We start from the raw sequence: 24,046 nt of genomic DNA, 5'->3' as shown, positions 1-24,046 counted from the left end.
TTAACTCATCACCTGGCTTTTTTCTGCTGAGCAACCGCCAATATATTGTTATGAGCATGGGGGTTGGAATGGATGATTCCTGTGGGTCCCCTTTCCAGCCTCTGATTTGGAATCCTATGACTGGGGGCTGCCTCTGCTAGCCAGATGAATCTCCTTTGTTAACCAAACAGATTGGCCAGGTAAGATAATGGGCCGATCACTTGCCCAGCAATGGTGAACGGGCCAGGGAGACCCTTTTGTCATTGAAACTCTTCAGGAGAGCATCCCCCCCCACTCCTGGAGCCCAGCAGAGACTGGTAGTTTGAGTTTTGTGGAATTGCTGGGAACTGGATGGCAGGCAGAGAGAGACTGGCTCTCTGCACCATGGCGTTTGGGGTGCCTTCTGCAACCCAGATGGAAAAGCTGGATATTGGACTGCTGATGCACTGAACCCTTCCATCCTTGAGCTCAGGTTGGAACGTGTGTAAATAAACAAACCATATTTCATAAAGACACCTCAGTCTCCGCTGACCTTCTTCCCAAAGGAAGCCAAACCCTGGAGAAGCACAGGGACCCCAAAATCTCACCGCTCGGAGATTGGGCGAGGCATGCAACAATATTAAAGGGTTTCAAAGGGGATGCAAAGGGGCTGGGGCTGGCAACCAAGAGGTCCTCTGTATCTTTACAAGTTGTGCAGGGGGAAGGGAGAATTCCACCTTGTGGTTTTTCCCATCACACTTGGCTGACTTGCTCTTCTCCTAAAGACACAGGATCAGTCTCAGGCCCTGAACCTGGCAACCCTAGTTTCTAGGGAAGTCCCAAAGCTATAGCTTGGGGGTTGAACTCACAGAGCAGGGCAAACTCTGTTCCCAGCTTCCCCTCAAATATGCTAAAAAAACCACACAGCCCCACTTCTTGGCTCCCAGAAGAGGGAACCTGCAGCCAGATGGATTCCATAAGTTCCAGACTTGAACTTACAAGACCTGAACATGATAGATACTATCGGAGGTCACAGACTCATAGGGTCGCCATACGTTGTAACCGACTTGAAGGCATAACACACACATGGGGGAAGAGGTATGGCAACCACTGCTCTACAGTTGTCTTTACTTTGGGGCTCGTTGTGCCTGAATTGCCTCCATTTCTCTCCTCTGTAAACTGGAATAGCGGCCCATCCTCATAGGGAGATCGCACAGATGAGGACATAAGCATAAACACTGGAGCCTTCAAGAGGCAGCTGCACAGCCCCCCATCAGGTATGCTTTTCAGTTGGATTCCTGCCTCGAGGAGGGGTTGGACTTGATGGTCTTACAGGCCCCTTCCAACTCCTCAAGGAAAAACATTTCTGTTGACAAATGGTAGTTCCTTGGATGGAAAACACACAACAGAGCTTTCAGTAACACATGTTGACTTCTGCAGTAGGTTTTCTGGGGGGCAGGGACCCTTGCTCCCTTGGGGCCCTGACCTGTGGCCTCTAAAACGGGGGTCCCCTTCCCGTCCATGTCAAATTTTACGTTGTCATCCACAGCTCTGCCTAAGAATGCATTAACTGTTTCGGTGTAAAACAACAGTTTTTAACAGGTCTTTTTTCCCCATCTTTGAGAGAAGGGACATTTTGTTTTCAGATTCTGGTTAACTCATCGTCTGGCTGACTTTTTCTGCTAAAAGATTTTTAATGGAGATTCTGTTTTCTAGAAGCAATTAAGGTGCAATGGAAATATTTTAATCTTTGTTCTCAGAATGCCGAGGCTGGGTTTCTTTTTCTGGCAGAAGAACTCTGTTCAAACGCAAAGGTATGTCAGCTTGTCATGACCTGGAGAGGAAAGCCTATTTGCAAGTAGCTGTTGCAGAATTTCATTGGCTCTGACCATGCGGTTTTACGGAGATAAATATCTGCAAAGGAGAGCTGTCTCTAAGGGAATGCTGGGCTCTATGGGAAGGAAGGACGGGGTACAAATGTTATTCCTCACCTCGGCTGTCAAGCGTTGTGGAGGCTCATCCACTAAGGTCCAGGGGCACAATCCTCCCAAGGAGAATCTTAAGCAATTTTAAAAAAATCTCCTTGAAATCTCAAAGCCACACATTCTTTCTGTCATGTACATACAACCTGCCTGCTTCCTTCCAGAAAAGAGGTGCCTGTAGCGAGAGCTAGCAGACTTGGGGTCTTTTTTGAAAGCCTGCCTCGCTGTGATCCTGCTCAGAGGTTGAAGCGATCAGCGCAACTGCAGAAGTTGAAAGGAGGTGCGTGGGGGGGCTTGGCACTGACCCTTTCAATCTCAGAATCAAAGATATCCAACCTTCCCTACAGCCTCTTTCCAGGCTCTGGAACTTAAAAGGGGTGGGCTGCAGGGAGACTTGCAAAGCCCACCCTGCACTGATCCTTTTGTGAGGTTTAAAGGATTGGCACGAGGCACGTTTTGCAAGTGTAAGGGATTGGTTGCTGGGTGGGGCATCATATGATTGACAGGCGGGTTGCCCTGCCACCTGTCAAGGTTGGCCTGCAGGGTGGGGCCAGACAAACATCTTGCCCCTGGAGCCAATAAGGCTTCCCAGCCCTGTGCCACGGAGCGGTTGGGGAAGGGGCCTGATGGGCGGGGAAGGGGCCTGAGGGGCAGGGAAGGGGCCAGCCCTACCATTGGGCAGACAGCGGACCTTAGGGTTTTCTTCCATTCCAATTGTGAAAGGAACAAGGCTCCACCCTGCATTTAGTTAAAGTCGGTCAGAGTCCTTTATTACAAGCAATTGCAAGGAGAGAGAAACGACCCAACTTGACAGAGTTTCCCTGACAGTTCGAGAATCTCTCTGCCCCCCGGCAGCTCAAAGTTGCACACAGACAGTGATTCCTCCTAAGTCAGCCAACTGGAAAAATAGAGCCTTAAGCAGAAAGGGATGTTTCGCAGAAGACTGCGGTTTAGCAGTTACATTTCTCGGAATATCCAAAACCCATTGGCACATACTTTTACTTGACCCAAGTTTGAGGCCTAGCCTCTTTGTTTCAACACACTCCAAGGCATTCCTCACCCATAGAGATTTCAGCTCAGTACCACCCCTTCCCTTAGGAAAAAAAAAGAAGAGTAAAGGAAGAGTAAATACAACCATCAAATTAAAACTACTTTTAGTGTCTGTTTACTGCACAAAAATAATCACCAATCCAGCACTTGAGAGCACCATCAGGGGACAAAAACATAGATCCAAAGACATCAATGTATTCATTACTTTGATGGTGCTTTTCATGGGATACTGAATCAAAATCTTGCAACTTTCACAGGAACAATTTTAATTCTACTGCATTTGAGCTTTTAGCCAAACACCATGGAGAAGTCAAGAGTATACGTCTGGGTGTGGGCTTTTCTGTGTGTGGGAAGTGGTTTCTCTTCCTCTCTATCTCTTATAGCACGGGTGGGACACCTCAGGCTTCAGATCTGAATGTGGCCCCCAGGCCTGACAGTCTGCCCTTGGAACCTAACCCAGGCCATGCTCCATTCCTTCAGGTCACATCCCTCAATACCTTAGCTCCAATCTGGAAGAGGAATTATACTATGTCAGATTCATATTCCTTCTTCCAACCATGCATATAGTTTTTCACCCTGTGGGAATTCTTTGATGAGAATGAAACTTAAGTAACAAGTGACTAAAAAGACCAAATGGCTTACATTTACAAACAAAAACATAAATACATTAACACTTTTTCAGCTCAGTCCATCAAAGGCTTGGGGGAAAAGGTAAATCTTTGCATGGCTCAGAAAAAAATGTCAGTGAAGGTGCCAGGTGGACATCACTGGGGGGAGCATTCCGCAGACAGAGAGCCACAAATGAGAAGTCCAATCAGATGGCTCTCATTACAGAAGCACTTTTCACCCTCCAAGTATTTATATGGTTTCACCCTTCTGTGATTTCTCTGATGAGAAGCAAGACTCAGCTTCCAACAGAAGCTCTTTCCTCACTCACTCCAAGCATTTATGCAGTTTCTCCCGTGTGAATTTCTTGATGAGTAGTGAGATCCATCTTCCGAAAGAAGTTCTTTCCACACTCCAGGCATTTATATGGTTTCTCCACTGCATGAATTCTTTGATGAGAAGCGAGACTTGCCTTCCAACAGAAACTCTTTCCACACTCCAAGCATCTATGCGAGTTTTCCCGTGTGAATTCCTTGATGAGCAGTGAGATTGCTCTTCTGAAAGAAGCTCTTTCCGCACTCCATGCATTTAAATGGTTTCTCCCCTGTGTGAATTCTCTGATGAGTATTGAGATTCGTCTTCTGAGAGAAGCTCTTTCCACACTCCAAGCATTTAAATGGTTTCTCCCCTGTGTGGATTCTTTGATGAGAAGTGAGGTCTCTCTTCCGAAAGAAGCTCCTTCCACACTCCAAGCATTTAAATGGTTTCTCCCCTGTGTGAATTCCTTGATGAGCAGTGAGATTGCTCTTCTGAAAGAAGCTCTTTCCGCACTCCATGCATTTAAAGGGTTTCTCCCCCGTGTGAATTCTTTGATGAGCAATGAGATTCGTTTTCTGAGATAAGCTCTTTCCACACTCCAAGCATTTAAATGGTTTCTCTCCTGTGTGGATTCTTTGATGAGAAGTGAGGTCTCTCTTCCGAAAGAAGCTCTTTCCACACTCCAAGCATTTAAATGGTTTCTCCCCTGTGTGAATTCCTTGATGAGCAGTGAGATTGCTCTTCTGAGAGAAGCTCTTTCCGCACTCCAAGCATTTAAATGGTTTCTCCCCTGTGTGAATTCTTTGATGAGCAATGAGATTCATCTTCTGAGAGAAGCTCTTTCCACACTCCAAGCATTTAAATGGTTTCTCTCCTGTGTGGATTCTTTGATGAGAAGTGAGGTCTCTCTTCCGAAAGAAGCTCTTTCCACACTGCAAGCATTTAAATGGTTTCTCCCCTGTGTGGATTCTTTGATGAGAAGTGAGGTCACTCTTCTGAAAGAAGCTCTTTCCACACTCCATGCATTTAAATGGTTTCTCCCCCGTGTGAATTCTTTGATAATCAATGAGATTTGTCTTCTGAGATAAGCTCTTTCCACACTCCAAGCATTTAAATGGTTTCTCTCCTGTGTGGATTCTTTGATGAGAAGTGAGGTCTCTCTTCCGAAAGAAGCTCTTTCCACACTGCAAGCATTTAAATGGTTTCTCCCCTGTGTGAATTCCTTGATGAGCAGTGAGATTGCTCTTCTGAGAGAAGCTCTTTCCGCACTCCATGCATTTAAATGGTTTCTCCCCCGTGTGAATTCTTTGATGAGCAATGAGATTCGTCTTCTGAGATAAGCTCTTTCCACACTCCAAGCATTTAAATGGTTTCTCTCCTGTGTGGATTCTTTGATGAGAAGTGAGGTCTCTCTTCCGAAAGAAGCTCTTTCCACACTGCAAGCATTTAAATGGTTTCTCCCCTGTGTGGATTCTTTGATGAGAAGTGAGGTCTCTCTTCTGAAAGAAGCTCTTTCCACACTCCATGCATTTAAATGGTTTCTCCCCCGTGTGAATTCTTTGATAATCAATGAGATTCGTCTTCTGAGATAAGCTCTTTCCACACTCCAAGCATTTAAATGGTTTCTCTCCTGTGTGGATTCTTTGATGAGAGATGAGGTCTCTCTTCCGAAAGAAGCTCTTTCCACACTGCAAGCATTTAAATGGTTTCTCCCCTGTGTGAATTCTTTGATGAGCAGTGAGATCTGCCTTCCAAGAGAAAGTCTTTCCACACTCCATGCATTTAAATGGTTTCTCCCCTGTATGAATTCCTTGATGAGCAGTGAGATCTCTCTTCCGAGAGAAGCTCTTTCCACACTCCAAGCATATAAATGGTTTCTCCCCTGTATGAATTCCTTGATGAGCAGTGAGATCTCTCTTCCGAGAGAAGCTCTTTCCACACTCCAAGCATTTATATTGTTTCTCCTCTGTGTGAATTCTTTGATGAACAGTGAGATATATCTGCTGATGATATCTCTTTACACATTCCAAGCATTCATATGGTTTCTCCCCGGTTTGTTTTTTCCATTGAGTTTTAAGTGTTGATTTAGGATGGAAAGCTGACAAACACACACAGCATGTATTTTCATCTTTTCTTTTTTCCATTCTTCCTTGGATTGCAATTTGATGGTAGACAGTGCCTTGAGAAGATGTGGATTTAGTTTCAGTTTTCATTCTCTGCTGCTCCCCCTTTATACATGTGTCTCTTGCTGGAAACTCCCCATGTAGTTCTTCCTGATTCTCAGATTTGCTTTCACAACCTGTTGCAAAGAAGAGAAGAAACTGTTAAGAGTCTGAGGGAGAAGGGGAGCCTCCAATCATTGAACAACCAAACATGCTATTTATATTCCAGCTTTCAGCAAGGGGTTGGACTCAGTGGCCATATAGGGCCCATCCAACTCTACTATTCTATGATTCTAGGAAGAACAGAAAAATCTTATCTGAGTGGCAGCTCTTACTATCCATTTATGAGCCACTGTTAATACTTACAGCCAGTGTTTTATAAACTATTGGATTGGGTCCATGGAGTTCAGCTCCCAGCTGAAAGGAGAAATTTAGATCACACATTTCATAGAATTATAGAATAGTAGAGTTGGAAGGGGCCTACAAGGCCATCGAGTCCAACCCCCTGCTCAATGCAGGAATCCAAATCAGAACATTCCAAGCAGATAGCTGTCCAACTGCCTCTTGAATGCCTCCAGTGTCGGAGAGCCCACTACCTCTCTAAGTAATTGGTTCCATTGTCGTATGGCTCTAACAGGAAGTTTTTCCTGCTGTCCAGTCGAAATCTGACTTCCTGCAACTTGAGCCCATTATTCCGTGTCCTGCACTCTGGGACGATCGAGAAGAGATCCCAGCCCCCCTCTGTGTGACAACCTTTCATGTACTTGAAGAGTGCTATCATATCTCCCCTCAGTCTTCTCTTCTCCAGGCTAAACATGCCCAGTTCTTTCAGTCTCTCCTCATAGGGCTTTTTCCCCAGTCCCCTGAACATCCTTGTTGCCCTCCTGTGAACCTGTTCCAGTCTGAATCCTTGAAGTGCGGAGACCAGGACTGGACGCAGTATTCAAGATGAGGCCTAGCCAGTGCTGAATAGAGGGGAACTAGTACTTCATGCAATTTGGAAACTATACTTCTGTTAATGCAGCCTAATATAGCATTTGCCTTTTTTGCACCCACATCACACTGTTGGCTCATATTTAGCTTGTGATCGACAATTCCAAGATCCTTCTCACACGTCGTATTGCTGAGCCAAGTATCCCCCATCTTATAACTGTGCATTTGGTTTCTTTTTCCTAAGTGTAGAACTTTGCATTTATCCCTGTTGAATTTCATTCTGTTGTTTTCAGCCCAATGCTCCAACCTATCAAGGTCCCTTTGAATTTTGCTTGCCTCCCAATTTTGTATCATCTGCAAATTTGATAAGCATGCTCTGTACCTCCTCATCCAAGTCGTTAATAAAAATGTTGAAGAGCACAGGGCCCAGGACTGAGCCCTGTGGTACCCCACTCGTTACTTCCACCCAGTTTGAGAAGGAACCATCGATAAGCACTCTTTGAGTACGATTCTGGAGCCAACTGTGGATCCACCTGATAGTTGTTCCATCCAGCCCACATTTAGCTAGCTTGCTCATCAGAATATCATGGGGCACTTTGTCAAAAGCTTTGCTGAAGTCGAGATATATTATATCCACAGCATCCCCACAGTCTACAAGGGAGGTTACCCGATCAAAAAATGAGATGAGAGTAGTTTGGCAGGATTTGTTCTTGATAAATCCATGTTGGCTTCTAGTAATCACTATTAAGGTCCCCTTGAATTTTGTTTCTGTCTTCCACGGTATTAGCTATGCCCCCCAATTTTGTATCATCTGCATTTATTCTTTTTTATTTCTTTCTGTGCGACACTGAATCCCTGATTTTCTTAACGATATATATAAAAAATGCAGTCTTCCACATTAGTTCGAAATTTTTAGAAACCCAGCCTGGTCTGCATGGATATAGTGTGAAAACATTTTGCCCTATTGCTGATTTCTGTTATATGGAAAACCAAACCGTGAACATTTTAAACAATAAAAATATGATAAATAATCCTGCTAGACCAGAAGAAAGTGGTTTGAAGTAGTAAGATAGACGAAATGTACAATATGTTCATTATCGTATTTACTATTATTGTAAACAATGCAGATAAGGAGCCTTACCGAAAGAGGTGACAATCCGACCATTCTCCTCCATGACCTCCCTGTGCAGCGCCCTCTGGTGGGGATCCAGTAGAGCCCACTCCTCCTCAGTGAAATACACAGCCACCTCCTCAAAAGACAGGGGACCCTGGGAGGAAAGGACATAGTTGCTCCTTACGGATAGCGTAAATATTATCAACTACCAAAATCAAGAAGATTAATCAACAAAGTGAGGTTGGATAGCGTCTGGAAGAAATGAAACCTCCTCGACTGGCATTCACAACCTCCCTAAGAGGTAGCTTTGACAGAAGCAGAAAGAAATCCATAAAGGACCAGGGAGGTGAGTAGAAGACAGAGACACCCAGGCTGCCCCCAATCTCTCTCCCCCCCACAGATCCTTCCCCCTACCTGATCCGCTTCCACAGCAGCTGCTTCTTCTCCACCACAAAGAAGAGGTGACCGAGGGGGCCTTGACAGCAGAGTCCCGTCACCTGTGAGAGAGAAACTCAGCGGTGGAGCGCAGTAGCACCTGCTTGCCTCTGGGGTTTAAGAGCCGCATGTCTAAGCACACGCTGGCGTTACAAAATGTCTCATCCATAGTACTATATTTTGCCTCATCCATTGTACACACTGTAGGAACTGTTGTGTGCAAAGACCACACTGGGCCAGAAATCCAAGTAATGGTTTACAGTGCTGCGAAAAAGTATTTGTCCCCTGTATGATTTTCTGCATTGTTGCATATTTTTGGCACTGAATGTTGTCAGATCTTGAACCAAAACTTAATATTAGAGAAGAGGGAACCTGAGTGAACAAACAACATAAAATTTTGACACTGATTTCATTTATTTATTAAAGAAAATTAAGCAACACCCAGTGCCCCCGTGTGAAAAAGTCATTGCCCCATTACACTCAAAACCTGGTTACGCCACCTTTAGCAGCAATGACTGCAACCAAACACTTCCTGTAGTTCCTGATCAGTCTCTCACAGCACTGTGGTACAATTGTGGCCACTCCTCCATGCAGAACCGCTTTCACTCAGTGACATTTGTGGGCTTTCGAGCATGAACTGCTCCTTTCAGGTCCTGCCACAACATCTCAATGGGGTTTAGGTCTGGACTTTGACTAGGCTATTCCAAAACTTAAAATGTCTTTTTCCTCAACCATTCTGATGTAGACTTGCTTTTGTGTTTCGGATCATTGTCTTGCTGCATGACCCAGCTGTGCTTCAGCTTCAGCTGACGGACAGATGGCTGGACATTCGCCTTTAGAGTTCTCTTGAGACAAAGCAGAATTCATGGTTCCTTCAACAATGGGAAGTCGTCCAGGTCCTGATGCAGCAAAGCATTCTTAAACCATGACTCTGCTACCATCGTACTTGACTGTTGGTATGAGGTTCTTCATGCAGAATGCAGTGTTTGGTTTTCGCCAGACATAACGGGGCCCATGTCGCGCAAAAAGTTCCATCTTGGACTCATCTGTCCATAGAACATTGTTCCAGAACTCTAGAGGATCATCCAGGTGCTTTTTGGCAAACTCTAGAAGAGCATTCATGTGCTTCTTAGTGAGCAGTGGCTTCCGCCTTGCTACTCTGCCATGAACCCCATGTTTGCACAGTGTTTTTCTGAAGGTGCAGTCATGAACACTGACCTTGGCTGAGGTCCCTGGATGTTGTTCAGGGGTCCTTCGTGACTTTCTGGATGATTTTATGCCTTGCTCTTGGAGGGGTTTTGGCAGGACGGCCACTCCTGGGAAGATTCACTACTGTCCCAAACCTTCCCCATTTGGTCAATATGGCTCTGACTGTGGTTCGGTGGAGCCCCACAGCCTTAGAAATGGCTTTGTAACCCTTTCCAGACTGATATGCATCAACACCTGTTTTCCGGAGACGTTCAGGAATTTCTTTTGATCGTGGCACAATGTGGCTTTGGAACCTGTGCGCTGGCAACTTCAATCTGATGGCAAAGGCCAAAGTTAGTCAGATTTATATTGGGCAGGGCTGGCCCAAAGCAGGCCTGATTGTTTACCAAGGTATTCAAACCTGGCCCTGCAAATCCTTTTCATTGGGTTGAGTTAATAGGGAGGCAATTACTTTTTCACACAGGGGCATTGGGTGTTGCCTTTCTTTAATAAATAAATGAAACAAGTATCAACATTTTGTGTTGTTTGTTCACAGTTTCCCTTTTCTCTAATGTTAGGTTTTGGTTCAAGATCTGACAACATTCAGTGCCAAAAATATGCAACAATGCAGAAAATCAGACGGGGCAAATACTTTTTCACGGCACTGTATGTCCACAAGTCCTGAAAATATGTTCATTTTCCAACTGTGGAAAAGGCTCGGAACAAGACTCCTTCCCCCACCCTCCAAGATTCTGAAGAACCAAAAAGAATTCCAAAGATTTCTGGCATAATCAACAAGAGGGAGATCAAGTCGATTCTTACCGAGTGAGGTGGCACGTCTTTCACTCTCCTGAACGTGCCCCCTTCGCAGAGAACATTCTCTGGCCCCTGACGGCGCCTTCGATTCCAGGAAATCAGTGGCCTCTTCTGCAAACAGACCCATGATCTGAAAGGACAATGAGGATGTCGAAGGCAGCGAATGGGGAGACAGACTACAAAATGAATGATTGAAGCAAAAGGCCTTGAGGCGTTTGGGACATTCCTCCATGGATGATTTCCAGAAAGGTTTAGATAAGATCTCCCCCCTCATAACTTGAGCCCCTTGGAAGTACCGGGATGAAACTCTCTCACACCTGCTGCTCTGCCTGCCTCTTGTCCTCTGCCTGACTCAGGAGGAAACCTTCGGCCAGGGCCACCGCCTGGGAAGTGGTCTCCACTCCACATTCCCTCACCCAGTTCTCCATCTCTGGTGGAAGGACAACCAAGAATTGCTCCAGGATCACCAGGTCCAGGATCTGGTTCTTTGTGTGTTGCTCTGGCTTCAGCCACTGACAGCACAGATTGTGGAGTTGGCTGCAAACATCTCGGGGTCCTTTGGCCTCCTGGTAGCAGAACTGCCTGAAATGCTGGCGCTTCACATCTGAGCTAAGGGTGTCCTCCTTGCCCAGGACATTCTGCACTGTTCTTTCCCAGAATTCCCCAGGGCTCCCAGCATGGATGATATATGGACCTCTTTCTGCTTCTGGGCAAGGTGAGTGTTCCATCTTTGCTTTCTGTGCTCTTTCTTTCCCTCTTCTGGCAAAGGCTGTCCTAATTGGGGGTACTACCAAGTCCTACAAAAGCCAAAACATTGTTTGGTGAGCAGATTATAACACTTGAGCAAATGCGGATGAATCTGGGTAGCAACCAGGTCATCTTCGAGAAGAAAAGGCAGCTGAATGCTAAGACACAAAGCAAAGTCAGAAACGTATTGGGGATTTTCCTTCATGTGAGGTCCACAGATTCAGGTTTTCAGTCTAGCTGAGAGTCAGGAGATGCAACAGCCCTCCCAGTGGTCTGTCCTCTACAACTCAGGGGAGTGTAGGAAGAACCTGGCTGCTGGATCAGGCCAAAGGCCCACTGAGTGCAGCATCCTCTAATGCCTCTGGGAAGCTCACAAGCAGGACTTGGGCCTAACAGCAACTCTCCCCAACTACGATTCCCAGCAACTGGTATTCAGAGGCGGCCGAGATGGATAGGGAGCTTCCCATGTCCTAACTCAGACTTGTCTGCGGGTGTTGTTGTGACCCATAGGGGGAGCCCTGTAGGTGGATCCAGCCAAAGGCCCATCCAGTCCAGCATCCTGTTCCCCACAGTGGCTAACCAGATGCCCCACTGGGAAGCCTACAGAATTTAATTTACTGCTGTCTACAAATTTAAGACTGTTTCCAGGGACTATCCCTTCATTTACTCCATGCTGTTGGGTATATTATCATCAACATCATAATCATCATATACCCTTCACCAGCACATGGCCAGGTTGGGCCCTGACTGAGGGACCCTGGGGGACCCTCCTTTGGGATGGGAGGGTGGATCCCATCCCAATAATATAAAACAGTTTATATCTTTGAGATTCTATACAGCCTAGTCAAGCACCACTGATACTGAATCTACTGATATTGTTCGTGGTGATATTTTGGCTCAAATCCATTCTCATTCTCCCAGATTCATACCTTGCTGGATACCTCTCGACTAGGGGTTCCCAAACTGTGCTCCACGAGGTTCATTCACTCTATAAAACTACAATCAAAAATTATACAGCCAGGCCTGGCGCCAGCGCGTGGCCAGGTTGGGCCCTGACCGAGGGCCCCACCTTTTGGATGGGAGCATGGAGCCTGTTCTGCGATACATTGCAGATTCCAGGCACCCCCACCCTCACCCTGATACAGGCAGCACAGGCTGAAATAAGCCCAACTGCCTCATCAGTGCACATTCCCCACACAATGCACAAGTGTGCCTGCCTGCCATCACCCAAGATGGCAGCAAGGGTGTCCCTAGGAGGTTGATGCCCCCACCACCATCTTCGGTGATGGCAGATGGGTGCAGGGCATGCAAACTGAAGCCAGAGATAGGTGGGGTGGGTGGGCCTGAATCAGCCCTGTGCTGCCTGTATTGGGATGGGGTGTTGGGATGAATGGCACAGCCAGCACCAGCAGGCTGGTGCCCAAAGGCTCAGTCATGCTTGGCGCCAGCCCTAGACACATCTAGCACAAAGCATTACAATTGCTACAACTGGCAGAAAAATCATTAAGTCGTCCACCAAGGCCTCCAGAAATTTTCAAGCTGTCTGTGGGGAAAAAATATTGGGGACCACCGCTCTAGATCATTTTCTCATAAATGTGCCAGGCTTATTGCTTGATTTCATCATTATGGAACTGATGTATTATACTCTGATATGAATAAGAATTTCAGCTTCTGCCCTTAAAGGTCCATACTTCCTTATTAAACAAGGTGGTCTTGCTTATTTGAAAATATTGACATAATTGTGGCTGCAGATCCTCCATCAGGTGTATAAATTTTACATATGATTTAATTCCTGGCCCAGTATTTTTTTTTTTTTACACAATCCAATTTTCCTTGATGCAATCATGACAAATTCTCAAATACATCATTTCTATGTGATATACATTCATTGCAAAATAATGACGTGTGTTTGTATGATTTTAATAAACTCAGAACAATTGCAAGTATGGTTCCATGGCAAGCAAACCTAATGAGAAATGGAGTCCAAGATGGGTGGGAGTTTCTAAAAACGGAAATTCTAAAAGCGCAATGGCAAGCAATTCCAACAAGGAAAAAAGGGGGGAAACAACAGAAGAAGCCAATGTGGCTCCACAAAAAGCTTAGAGATGACCTGAAAACAAAAAAGGATACATACAGGAAGTGGGAAGAAGGCCAGGCCACAAAGGAAGAGTACAGGCAGGTATCACAGAATTGCTGGGATGGTGTCAGGAAGGCTAAAGCTTGAGAATGAGCTGAGGCTAGCAAGGGATGCTAAAAGCAACAAAAAAGCTTTCTTCAGGTACATCCATAGTAAAAGACAGAGAAAAGAAATGGTGGCGCAGCTACTCAATGAGGATGGCAAAATGGTAACAGATGACAAAGAAGTGCTCAATTCCTACTTTGGCTCAGCTCCCAAAAAAGGGTCTATGACCCTCCCGGGGAACATGAAGTAGAAGGGGCAGGATTGGACCTTGAGATTGATAGACAAATGGTCAAGGAATACCTAATCACTTTGAACGAGTTCAAATTGGCAGGGTCCAATAAACTGCATCCTAGAGCATTGAAGGAACTGGCTGAAGAACTCTCAGAACCGCTGTCTAGTATCTTTGCGAAATCATGGAGGACCGGTGAAGTGCCAGATGACTGGAGGAGAGCTAATGTTGTCCCTATCTTCAAAAAGGGCAAGAAGGAGGAACCGGGAAACTACAGACCAGTCAGCCTAATATCAATCGCTGGAAAAACTCTGGAGCAGATTATAAAGCAGTCAATCTATAAGCACCTTGAAAACAATGCAGTGATTACTAGGAGCCAACATGGATTTATCAAGAACAAATCCTGTCAAACTGATCTCATCTCATTTTTTGATCGGGTAACCTCCCTTGTAGACTGTGGGGATGCTGTGGATATAATATATCTCGACTTCAGCAAAGCTTTTGACAAAGTGCCCCATGATATTCTGATGAGCAAGCTAGCTAAATGTGGGCTGGATGGAACAACTATCAGGTGGATCCGCAGTTGGCTCCAGAATCGTACTCAAAGAGTGCTTATCAATGGTTCCTACTCAAACTGGGCAGAAGTAACGAGTGGGGTACCACAGGGCTCGGTCTTGGGCCCAGTGCTCTTCAATATTTTTATTAACGACTTGGATGAGGAGGTACAGAGCATGCTTATCAAATTTGCAGATGATACAAAATTGGGAGGCATAGCTAATACCGAAACATAGCTAAGACAGAAACAAAATTCAAAGGGACCTTGATAGGCTGGAGCATTGGGCTGAAAACAGAATGAAATTCAACAGGGATAAATGCAAAGTTCTACACTTAGGAAAAAGAAACCAAATGCACAGTTATAAGATGGGGGATACTTGGCTCAGCAATACGACATGTGAGAAGGATCTTGGAATTGTCATTGACCACAAGCTGACTATGAGCCAACAGCGCAAAGTGGCTGCAAAAAAGGCAAATGCTTTATTAGGCTGCATTAACAGAATTATAGTTTCCAAATCGCGTGAAGTACTAGTTCCTCTCTATTCAGCACTGGTTAGGCCTCATCTTGAATACTGCGTCCAGTTCTGGTTTCCACACTTCAAGAAGGATGCAGACAAATAGGTTCAGAGGAGGGCAAGAAGGATAATCAGGTGACTGGAAACAAAGCCCTATGAGAAGAGACTGAAAGAACTGGGCATGTTTAGCCTGGAGAAGAGAAGACTGAGGGGAGATATGATAGCACTCTTCAAGTACATGAAAGGTTGTCACACAGAGGGCCTTGTCAATCGTCCCAGAGTGCAGGACACAGAATAATGGGCTCAAGTTGCAGGAAGCCAGATTTCAACTGGACATCAGGAAAAACTTCCTAACTGTTAGAGCCATACGACAGTGGAATCAATTACCTAGAGAGGTAGTGGGCTCTCCGACACTGGAGGCATTCAAGAGGCAGCTGGACAGCCATCTGTCGGGAATACTTTGATTTGGATTCCTGCATTGAGCAGGGGGTTGGACTCGATGGCCTTGTAGGCCCCCGTATTCTATGATACTACTGTATTCTATGATACACATAAAACACACATAGAAACACTCGTTTCATAGACTAAAAGGAGGACAAAACAGTATTGCTTTGCAGCGTCTGCAGTTTGGTACACTTCCTCTTTACATGGAGGTTCTACTCTCACAGCAAAGGAGCCGGATTGCTGGGCCACAACAAAGTTTCACATAGGGAAACCTCCTGTTCCCAGCAGCGCCGGAGGAGTCCACAAGCTTTGCACCCCACATGATCTGGAATCCATCCACTTCCACTGCATAAGTTTATTCCCCTCCCTCCCCATTCCTCCTTTTTGCACCCACGTTTTTAAGACTTTCTTGCAAGGGGTGTAGATGTCTGGGGTGTCAGGAGGTCTTAACTTTTTGGGGAGCAGGTTCTCTATGTCTCCAGCACCCTATGAGCTAATCAGCATGAAAGGGGAGTGTGTTGGCCACTGAGAAGAGTCTTCTAATGTGCTTCATTCTCTGCTGATTGGAGCTAATCAGAGTGAAAGGAGGCCAGTCGTCCACTGAGAAGACTCTTCACACATGTCTCTTGCATGTTGATTGGTTCCTAGGGATGTCTGTTTCTTGTGAGAAAAGACATTAGCAGGGATCTGCCACTACAGTAGTGCTTCCAAGTCCGGCTTGGAGAGTCTCCCCCTGTGATCCAGGCCCGCCCTCCACAAAAATGCACCAGAGGGGAAAGGTTGGTATTAGGGGGTAGGAAGGAGGGGAGAGCAAAACCACCCCTAAGACCCTCCACCTTCTCAATCGGTGTGACCCCCTTTTCTCCCCACTTTGCTGGCGGACCTCCCCCCCTTCCGCAGGCCCCTCCCCTGCAGCCCTGGGACCCCTTTCCCCCCAATGCAGAATGGGGAGCTCACCCGCTCTCCGATGGGAAAATGCAGCCCCTGCGAAAGAAGAATCGGAGTCCGGCCGGTCCCGCCCCCAGCGGAGAAGAAGAAGGCGGCGGCAGTTTTCGGGCTTGCAGCGGTTGGAGGACAAAGACACTCCTCTTCCCATTCCCCGTCCTCTCTAGGAACCCAGTTCTGCGTCCTTAACCCTTCCGCGGCCAAGCAGCCTCCTCCTCTCTGAAAGGGAGGCGCATTGAAATGCTTCGCCTCCTCCCCGGTGCCTGTTTCCCCCTCGCCTGAGGAAGCTGGCGGCGACAGCGCTGCGGTGGCTTGTTTGTGCGTTTATTCTGCTCTCTCCGCCCCGCTTGTTCCACCAGGCCGAAACTCTTCTCCGCTGTTTGTTAATCATGCATTCATTTTATATTTAAATAGCTGGCGTTTTGTTTCTTTGGTTCGCCTCTCTACCCCCACCTTTCCCTCCCCAGCCAAAACTGATTTAATTGTTTAATTTACATACCGCTTCCTCGTAATCCTGGGCTGTGTCGTCGGAGGGCATTCCCCGTCGCAGGAATTGGAGTCCGACCACATCCAAAGGACCAAAGTTTCCCAGCCCTGTCCTAAAATATCAAGGCAGGGTCCCGCAAGAGAAACAGAAACAATTCAAACGAAGAAACAGCAAGATTAAAATGCGTGTCTGCTGAAGAACGTCTGAAACGGCTCGCTAGGCCTCCGGGCTTTTAAGAGGTGCCTGAAAGGCTCTTGACCCTGGTCTCTCCCGGTCACGGCGGATTCAGTCTAGCAGAGGGAGTCGCCTTCAGAGTGTGGTTCAGGCTTCACCGAGTGAGAGCCTTGAAAGAGGCAGCGGTGAGGCTGCTCCTCAAGAAACCGGCCTTGGATCCCTTGAATGTAGGGTTGCCATATTCCAAGTCCACAAAACCCGGGTAGGCTGATTTGCATATTATGCAAATTATATATTATGCAAATCATGTCCTGATTAGGCAAATTAATCATATTAAAAGATGCATTGTCCAGTTTTGTTTTGTGCCTAGCAATTACCACCAAAAACTGGGGGAGCATTTGAAGATTTAAAAAAATCCTTCATTTTCAACCTTAAGTGCCTATTACAGAATATTTATTTATTAAGAGGATTTATATCCTGCCTTTCCACTGTTAAAAACGGAGTTCAGGGCAGCTTACAAACAGTAAAAACAATAAAAATGCACAATCAATGTAAAAACAATAAAAACAAACATAAAACAAGTCAATGCAGCACTATAAAATCATACAACTTTTAATGCAGATAGGAAATCAAGATTTCAATATTATCAGTTCTGCCAATCATCTTATCAAAAGGGAGCATGTCTGAGCATGTAAGAAGTGTCTTTAGTACACCGATTCTCACATATCCGATCAAAGAGAGGGGGAATGGAGCCTTCTATGATAAAGGCTGGAACATGATGGAGATCTGGGTGCTGGCACCTCTTTTTTTAAAGAGAAAATAAAAATGCAGTGAATTCTAGAGACCTGGCAAGCTGTGGTAGCATTAGACAGGGTAGCTGTTCCATTCCTATTAGTCTTAAGGGTAGAATTGCCATATTGCCCTGTTAGCCGGGTTTTACCCGGATTCTTTCCATGCCACCCTGCTTAGCCCACTAGGTGGCCCGGATTCTCAGCTTTAATTTAAAAAAGAAAAAGTTTCTAGGTGGTCCAGTTCTCGAGATATACATCAAAACGTCAGCCGCCTCCCGACTGTTAAATCTTTTTAAAAACAAATCTGTCCTGTATAGCACTTCGTAGCTCAAACCCCGCCCGTTCAGGATTGCAGCCAATAAGTCCAGCCAGGGTTGTGTTTGGTTGACCTGAGGCAGTGGCTAGAAAGCCTCATTGCAATGCCAGAAAATGGTGGTTCCCCCCCCCATTTATTTGAAAATCTCATAAATTGGGTAAGTATATACATTTCAGGTTTTTTTCCTCTTGTGTGCGGGAGTCAGATCCTGGGCAGTGTTTTGAAAACCTTCCCAATACTTGCTTTTGTGGGGGTAAAAGCAATACTAATCCCATATACCCAGAGTAAATCCCATTGAATTCAATAGGACTTGTTTTTGAGTAGACATGGTTATCAATGTGCTGTAAATTAATGGGACTTTTGAGTGAATGTAAAAAAGAATTGTGTTCGTGTTCTAAATCTTTCTGTCTTTCTCCAGTCCTATTTTAAAGCAATTAGGCAGGGCTTACTTGAGAGCCAGTGTGGCGTGGTGATTAAGGTGTTGGACTACAACCTGGGAGATCAGGGTTCGAATTCCCACACAGCCATGAAACTCACTGAGTGACCTTGGGCTAGTCACTGCCTCTCAGCCTCATGAAAACCCTATTCATAGGGTCACCATAAGTCGGAATCAACTTGAAGGCAGTACATTACTTAGGTATTACAGTTTTTATTCTGTAGGAAACTAATACTTATTTTTTTAAAACTAATACTGATTTTTCTGCAATGACCAACTGGTTTGACAATAAACTATTATATGGGCTGTATGTATTTAGACATCTGCTCTGTGTGTGTGTGTGTGTGTGTGTCTGTGTGTGTGTGCATGTGTGTGTGTGTGTGTCTGCGTGTGTGGAGTCTTTCCAACAACCCTGTGGTTGTGTTGGTGATTGGAAACCAAGGCAACTCACAATAAGATAACCAATAACCATAAAGCAAGAATAAACAGTTGGAAAACAGCCTAAGGAGGCATGATTCTGAATTTTGGGTTGGGTGAATGAAGTTTATTTATTATTTGATTTATATCCTGCCCTTCCAGTAGGAGCCCAGGGCGGCAAACAAAAGTACTAAAAGCACTTTAAAACATCATAAAAACAGACTTTAAAATCTATTAAAACATCTTTGAAAACATTTTTTAAAAGCTTTAAAAAACATTTTTTTAAAAAGAAAAGGCTTAAAAACATTAAAAAGCAATTCCAACACAGACTCAGACTGGGATAAGGTCTCAACTTAAAAGAACAAGTTGAAAGAACAAGTTCCTTATCACTTGAGGCTGTAGTTCTCTGCACACTTCCCAGTTTGAGTAAGCCCCATTGAATGCATTGGGACTTGCTTCTGAGTAAACAAACATCGGATTGCACTATAAATATCTTTACAGATTGTGTAATTAATAAACATATTTGATAGTCATGTTTATATAAATATTTCTTCATACTGTGTCCCAATAAGTATTTGATTTCACACTATGGTTGTAGATGATTTTTTTCCTCTACATTTCAAGTGTGTCCTTCTTCCTGGGGGTGGTTATGGTTCTCCATTGTTTTCATCCTGAGGGGAGGATAGGTTGAGAGATAGTGAGTAGCCCATGGTCACCCAGTACACTTTATAGCTCATTTCCATTTTGAAAAAATAATTAAAACGATTTACATGCAGGCAAAGTTGATTAAGTAGATCAACACATTTAAAGCACATCCAACTCACATTTGAAGCGCATGACTTCCCCTAAAGAATCCTGGGAAGTGTAGTTTCCCCCTCACAGTTATAGTTCTCACCACCCTTAACAAACTAAAATTCCCATGATTCTATGTTGGGATTCATGTGCTTCAAATGTGTGTTGAATGTGCTATAAATAAATGATGTGGATCTGCCCTAGGTATGATGTGCATTCAAGAGTGAATTGCAAAGAACAATTTTAAAATACACTTTTTTAAATGGGGAGGGTTGTAGCTCATCGGTAGGGCATATGCTTTGCATGCCAGGTCCAAAATTCAATTCCTGGAAAAGACTATTGCCTGGAATCCTGGAGAGCCAATGCTAGTTCATGTCATGAGTACTGAGCTACATGGTACGAAATGGCCTCAGTATAAGGCAGATTCCTTTATTCCAAAAGTGAGAAGAGACTCAAGGGCCACAGTGACCAACATTTATGTATTTTTATTTACAACATTTATACACCGCTTTATTGTAAAAAAATCTCAAAGCGGTTTACAGAAAGAATTAAAACAATAAAATTATTGGCAAAAGCATTAAGGACAGATATTTAAAAACATTCAAAATAATAAAACCAACAATGAGTTAAAAACAGATTTAAAAACACAATAGCTTCTACATGCCTGGAGAGGCTTGTCTCAAGAAAACTGATTTTAGCAGGTGCTGAAAAGAGGCATCTGCTTAATGTCAATAGGCAAGGAGTTCCAAAGCATAGGCGGTGCCACACAAAAGGACTGATTTCTTACAAGAGCAGAACAAGTACTATGTGGCACCCATAACATGGAAAGCACAGCTTGAACTTGGCCTGGTAGCAAATCAGCAACCAATGCAGATTTCAGAGCAGAGGTGTAATGTGCTGATAGGATCTCACTCATGTCAGCAATCGTGCTGCAGCATTCTGCATTAACTGCAGTCCTCAGGTCAGGTTGTGCTGCATGGGGATTTCTATGACCTTGGCTGACTGGCTGCTAGCATTTTTTTAGTTTGGGTTTTTGGTTACGAATCCTGACTGGTTGTGGGATGCTGAGTTTTCTGCCTTACTCATAGGAATCTTGTTGTGGTTGGTATGGTATTGCATTTAGGAAAGTGTTACTGCCTTTTGTGTTGTTTTTTCTATTTGCATTTCCCTTATCTTTAACCTCACTCCGTTACAGCCATAGAAGCAACAGCAGTGGTTCCATGTGCTCAGGTCAACCCCCTTAAACCCATTGATGAAGCACCTTGCCGGTTGCATGACAGTTTGTTTCTTGCCCAATAGTGGTAAAAGAGAATTCACATATTTGGAAGTGTGGCTGCAATTGTTGTTCCCAAGCTGCTGCCTGTGAAGGTAGACCAAACCATGTGTGTTTTCTCTGTCTCCATTATTGCTCACTGGAATTGGGTTAGCTGTCAAAGTGAGTTTATAGTAGCTCACAGGGTAGACAGAAAGGGTAGAGAATCTTCTTACTCTTACTCATTTCTCAGACTTCTTTCTGAAAGGTCAAATCTGTTAAGAATTTTGGAGCAGCCATGTTAAAAGATAGGGGGAGGGCACTGCAGGCAGGGGATTGCCAACCCTGCTTGGATATGGATGTCTTTGCAGAGGATCCCTAGTCAAGGTTTACCAACAGCACAATCCATACTTTTTTTAAGGGAGAAGTTTTACTAGGGGACAACAATACAGTCCCCTTGCATCCAAGCAGAGCTTCCAGCCTCATCAGAAATCAAGTGAAATAAGAACAACATTATACTGGGTGTTAAGTCAACAGGCAAAGAATAGTGTCCCTGTGGTGACACCTGAAGCATCAAACTCACACCCTGAAGCCCTCCCTCCCTCCCCTGGCTTGGGTGAGGAGAGAGAGAGTGGTGAATTTGAGAGCTGAAGACACAGAAAAGCCTACCTACTCTCTCTGTGACATCCAGTTCTGTCTCTCATAACACCAGAACTCATGGACGTTCAATGAAGCTGAATGTTGGAAGATTCAGGACAGACAAAGGACTTCTTTACCCAGCGCATAGTTAAACTATGGAATTTGCTCCCACAAGACGCAGTGATGGCCACCAGCTTGGATGGCTTTAAAAGAAGATTAGACAAATTCATGGAGGACAGGGCTATCAATGGCTACTAGCCATCATGGCTATGCTCTGCCTCCACAATCAGAGGCAGTATGCTTTTGAATACCAGTCGCTGGAAACTGCAGGAGAGAATGCTCTTGCAGGCTTCCCATGGGCAACTGGTTGGCCACTGTGAGAACAGGCTGCTGGACTAGATGGGCCATCAGCCTCATCCAGCAGGTTCTTATGTTCTTAGTTTGGCACAACCGTTCCAGAGATGGAGGTGATTTTTGTGTTGATGCCGGACATAATTTTGAATTGAGATGGTGAACTGAACAGTTCTTAACTGCACTAATTTGGACACCTTTCCAGGTATCATTGGCCAAATTGGCATGAGGGTTACCGTGATCAAGGAGAGTGTTGTTGTCTTTGGATGACATCAGATAACATTTTGAATCCAGATGGCAGAATGAAGTGTTCAAAACTGCTCTGATTTGGATGCCACTGATGACATTGTTGCCCAATTTGGTGTGATGGTTCCCGAGAGTGAGGAGCGGGTTTTAGCCTATGTTTGGACAAGTTTGGCCTGTGTTTGGACATGGTTGGACACCATTTTGAATCGAGATGGTGGACCAAATCGTTCCAAAGTGCACCAGTTTGGAAGCCTCTGAAACTATTGTTTGGAACAGTTTGGGCACCCATCTCGGTTCAAAATGGTGTCCAACCACAGACCAAAACCCACTCTTCGGAAACATGTCAAATTGGGTGACGATGCCATCAGAGATTTTGACATTTGCCTGTGTGTGTCTGTGCCCAGCAGGGGAACACAGGCATGCAATCAAACCAATCCTCTCATTCTAAGTAAGGGGGTTGCCAGTAGCGGCAGTGCAAGGAGACGGGAATCAGTGATAGTAATCCCCTCTTCTTCCTGGTAGCTCCACCCTCAGCCTCCTTTGGCATCTGCCATGTGTTTTATAGGCAGATTACTGCCTTGGTGTGCCTGAAAGATGCTCTGATGCTTCAGCAAAATTCCTCCCCTCTCGTTTGAAGCAAGGGGGGTGTCATCTGCAGCGGCAGTGGAAAGGAGACAGTGTCCAGGGAGTGAAGACTTTAAAAAAAAAATCATTTCTTTACTGTTTGCAGCACCCTCTGGATTACTTCGTGGCCCCTCTGGGGGTCCCGGCCCCCAGGTTGGGAACCACTGGTCTAAAAGACACAAGGAAAGGCTGCCGGGAGGCAGGAAGCAACCTAGGCACTGTTTCTTAGTTACAGAGCTCTTCTGATGACCAACTGGAATAGAGTTTAAGGAGAGGAGAAGCAATCAAACATTGCTGATCTTCCAGGATTGCCGACAGATAGGCCCTGCAGCTTGATGGAACGGCTACTGCTCGGTGGCACTTGAGGAAGGACCCTGGTGGAGCTCCTCTGATGGGAGTCCAAAAAACAGAACGCTCCAACACTGAGGAAGCCGGTGTAACTTAAGCTAGGCTGAAGGTACGCCGGCTTAAAGTACAGCAGATCCTAACTCCATTCAGGCAGCTTAGCCGGAGATCTGCCATATCTTAACTCCTCTCAGCCTGGTGTAAATACCGATAGGATTGTGCCCTTAGTTTCTGCTAAGACTGAGAAGATAACTGGAACAGCTTTGATAAGTTAGGCAAAGGACCATTCATTTTTGCTTATTTTATTTGCTCATTTATTTATTACATTTCTCTCCTACCCACCCTTCCTCCCAGAAGCCCAGCTGGGAATGTGGCTGGGGGGGGGGGGCGCTATGAGCACATTAGGATTTAGAGAAGTGCCAGGGAAGGCCGTGGCTTATCGTAAGCTTTCAGCAGAATTTGCACCCTCTTCAAACAGGGATACTCTCTCACCTACCAAATCATCAAATTGCTTTCATTTCATACTAAACCACCATCCGTACCTTTTTCAACATTTCCAAGTCGGGGAAACTACATTGGCTTTATTAAGAAAATATGGCCCATTAAGAAGAAAAACCTGTAGTGGTTAGTGTTGGACTAGGACAGCGATTCCCAATGTGGGCGGTAGCACCCCCTGGGGGGGGCGTTACAGCCTTTCAGGGGGGCATTGGCGTGATTACAAACTTTAGGGGGCATTTGGGTTCATTAGGGGGGCGTTGACATTTGGCGGTCTGATGCGACAGTTGAAGCATTTAAGTTTAACTTTATTTAATACACAAATCATTAATTTTTAAAATGTTTTGTCCCTAGTTAGAATGTATTTAAAAGTCTCAATTCATGGAAATAACACTATAAATAGTGTGTGCTCTTTAGTAAAGAAATTCTGAATAGCGGCCAGTGTCATATCAAGGAATGGGGATATTAGCCACACCCCGGCACTAGGTAATGTTCTGATGCT

At 45.1% G+C, this 24,046-nt stretch overlaps 1 protein-coding gene across 4 annotated transcripts; it reads right to left on the bottom strand.

Annotated features, from left to right (window-relative positions):
- Positions 1 to 3,077: 3,077 nt before the first annotated feature.
- On the bottom strand, positions 3,078 to 17,007 carry LOC133381562 (zinc finger protein 420-like). Of its 4 annotated transcripts, XM_061620813.1 has the most exons (7): positions 16,679 to 17,007; positions 16,192 to 16,398; positions 10,880 to 11,359; positions 10,569 to 10,692; positions 8,538 to 8,620; positions 8,151 to 8,277; positions 3,078 to 6,213 (listed from the first exon to the last, which is right to left on the bottom strand). In XM_061620813.1, the coding sequence occupies exons 1-7, from the start codon at positions 16,715 to 16,717 to the stop codon at positions 4,103 to 4,105; spliced, it is 3,171 nt and encodes a 1,056-aa protein (XP_061476797.1). In that variant the 5' UTR covers positions 16,718 to 17,007; the 3' UTR covers positions 3,078 to 4,102. The 4 variants fall into 4 exon arrangements, with proteins under 4 accessions (XP_061476797.1, XP_061476799.1, XP_061476800.1 ...); XM_061620815.1 differs by lacking the exon at positions 16,192 to 16,398 and having other exon boundaries at positions 16,679 to 16,990; XM_061620816.1 differs by lacking the exon at positions 10,880 to 11,359 and having other exon boundaries at positions 16,679 to 16,952.
- Between the last annotated feature and the right edge of the window lie 7,039 nt (positions 17,008 to 24,046).

The sequence above is a fragment of the Rhineura floridana genome, chromosome 3, assembly GCF_030035675.1.
Source record: "Rhineura floridana isolate rRhiFlo1 chromosome 3, rRhiFlo1.hap2, whole genome shotgun sequence".
NCBI classification, from domain to species: Eukaryota; Metazoa; Chordata; class Lepidosauria; order Squamata; family Rhineuridae; genus Rhineura; species Rhineura floridana.
The sequence above is the reverse complement of the archived record's forward strand: the minus strand, read 5'-3'. Positions and strand labels throughout refer to the sequence as shown.

Bases quoted from the DNA above. Each gene is read 5' to 3' on its own strand.
- LOC133381562 (XM_061620813.1), bottom strand. From the start codon at position 16,717: ATGCCCTCCGACGACACAGCCCAGGATTACGAGGAAGCG. The intron at 8,278-8,537 runs GTAGGGGGAAGG...CTTTCCTCCCAG, and splicing joins CTGCTGTGGAAGCGGATCAG to GGTCCCCTGTCTTTTGAGGA. The intron at 6,214-8,150 runs GTAAGGCTCCTT...TCTTTGCAACAG, and splicing joins TCGGATTGTCACCTCTTTCG to GTTGTGAAAGCAAATCTGAG.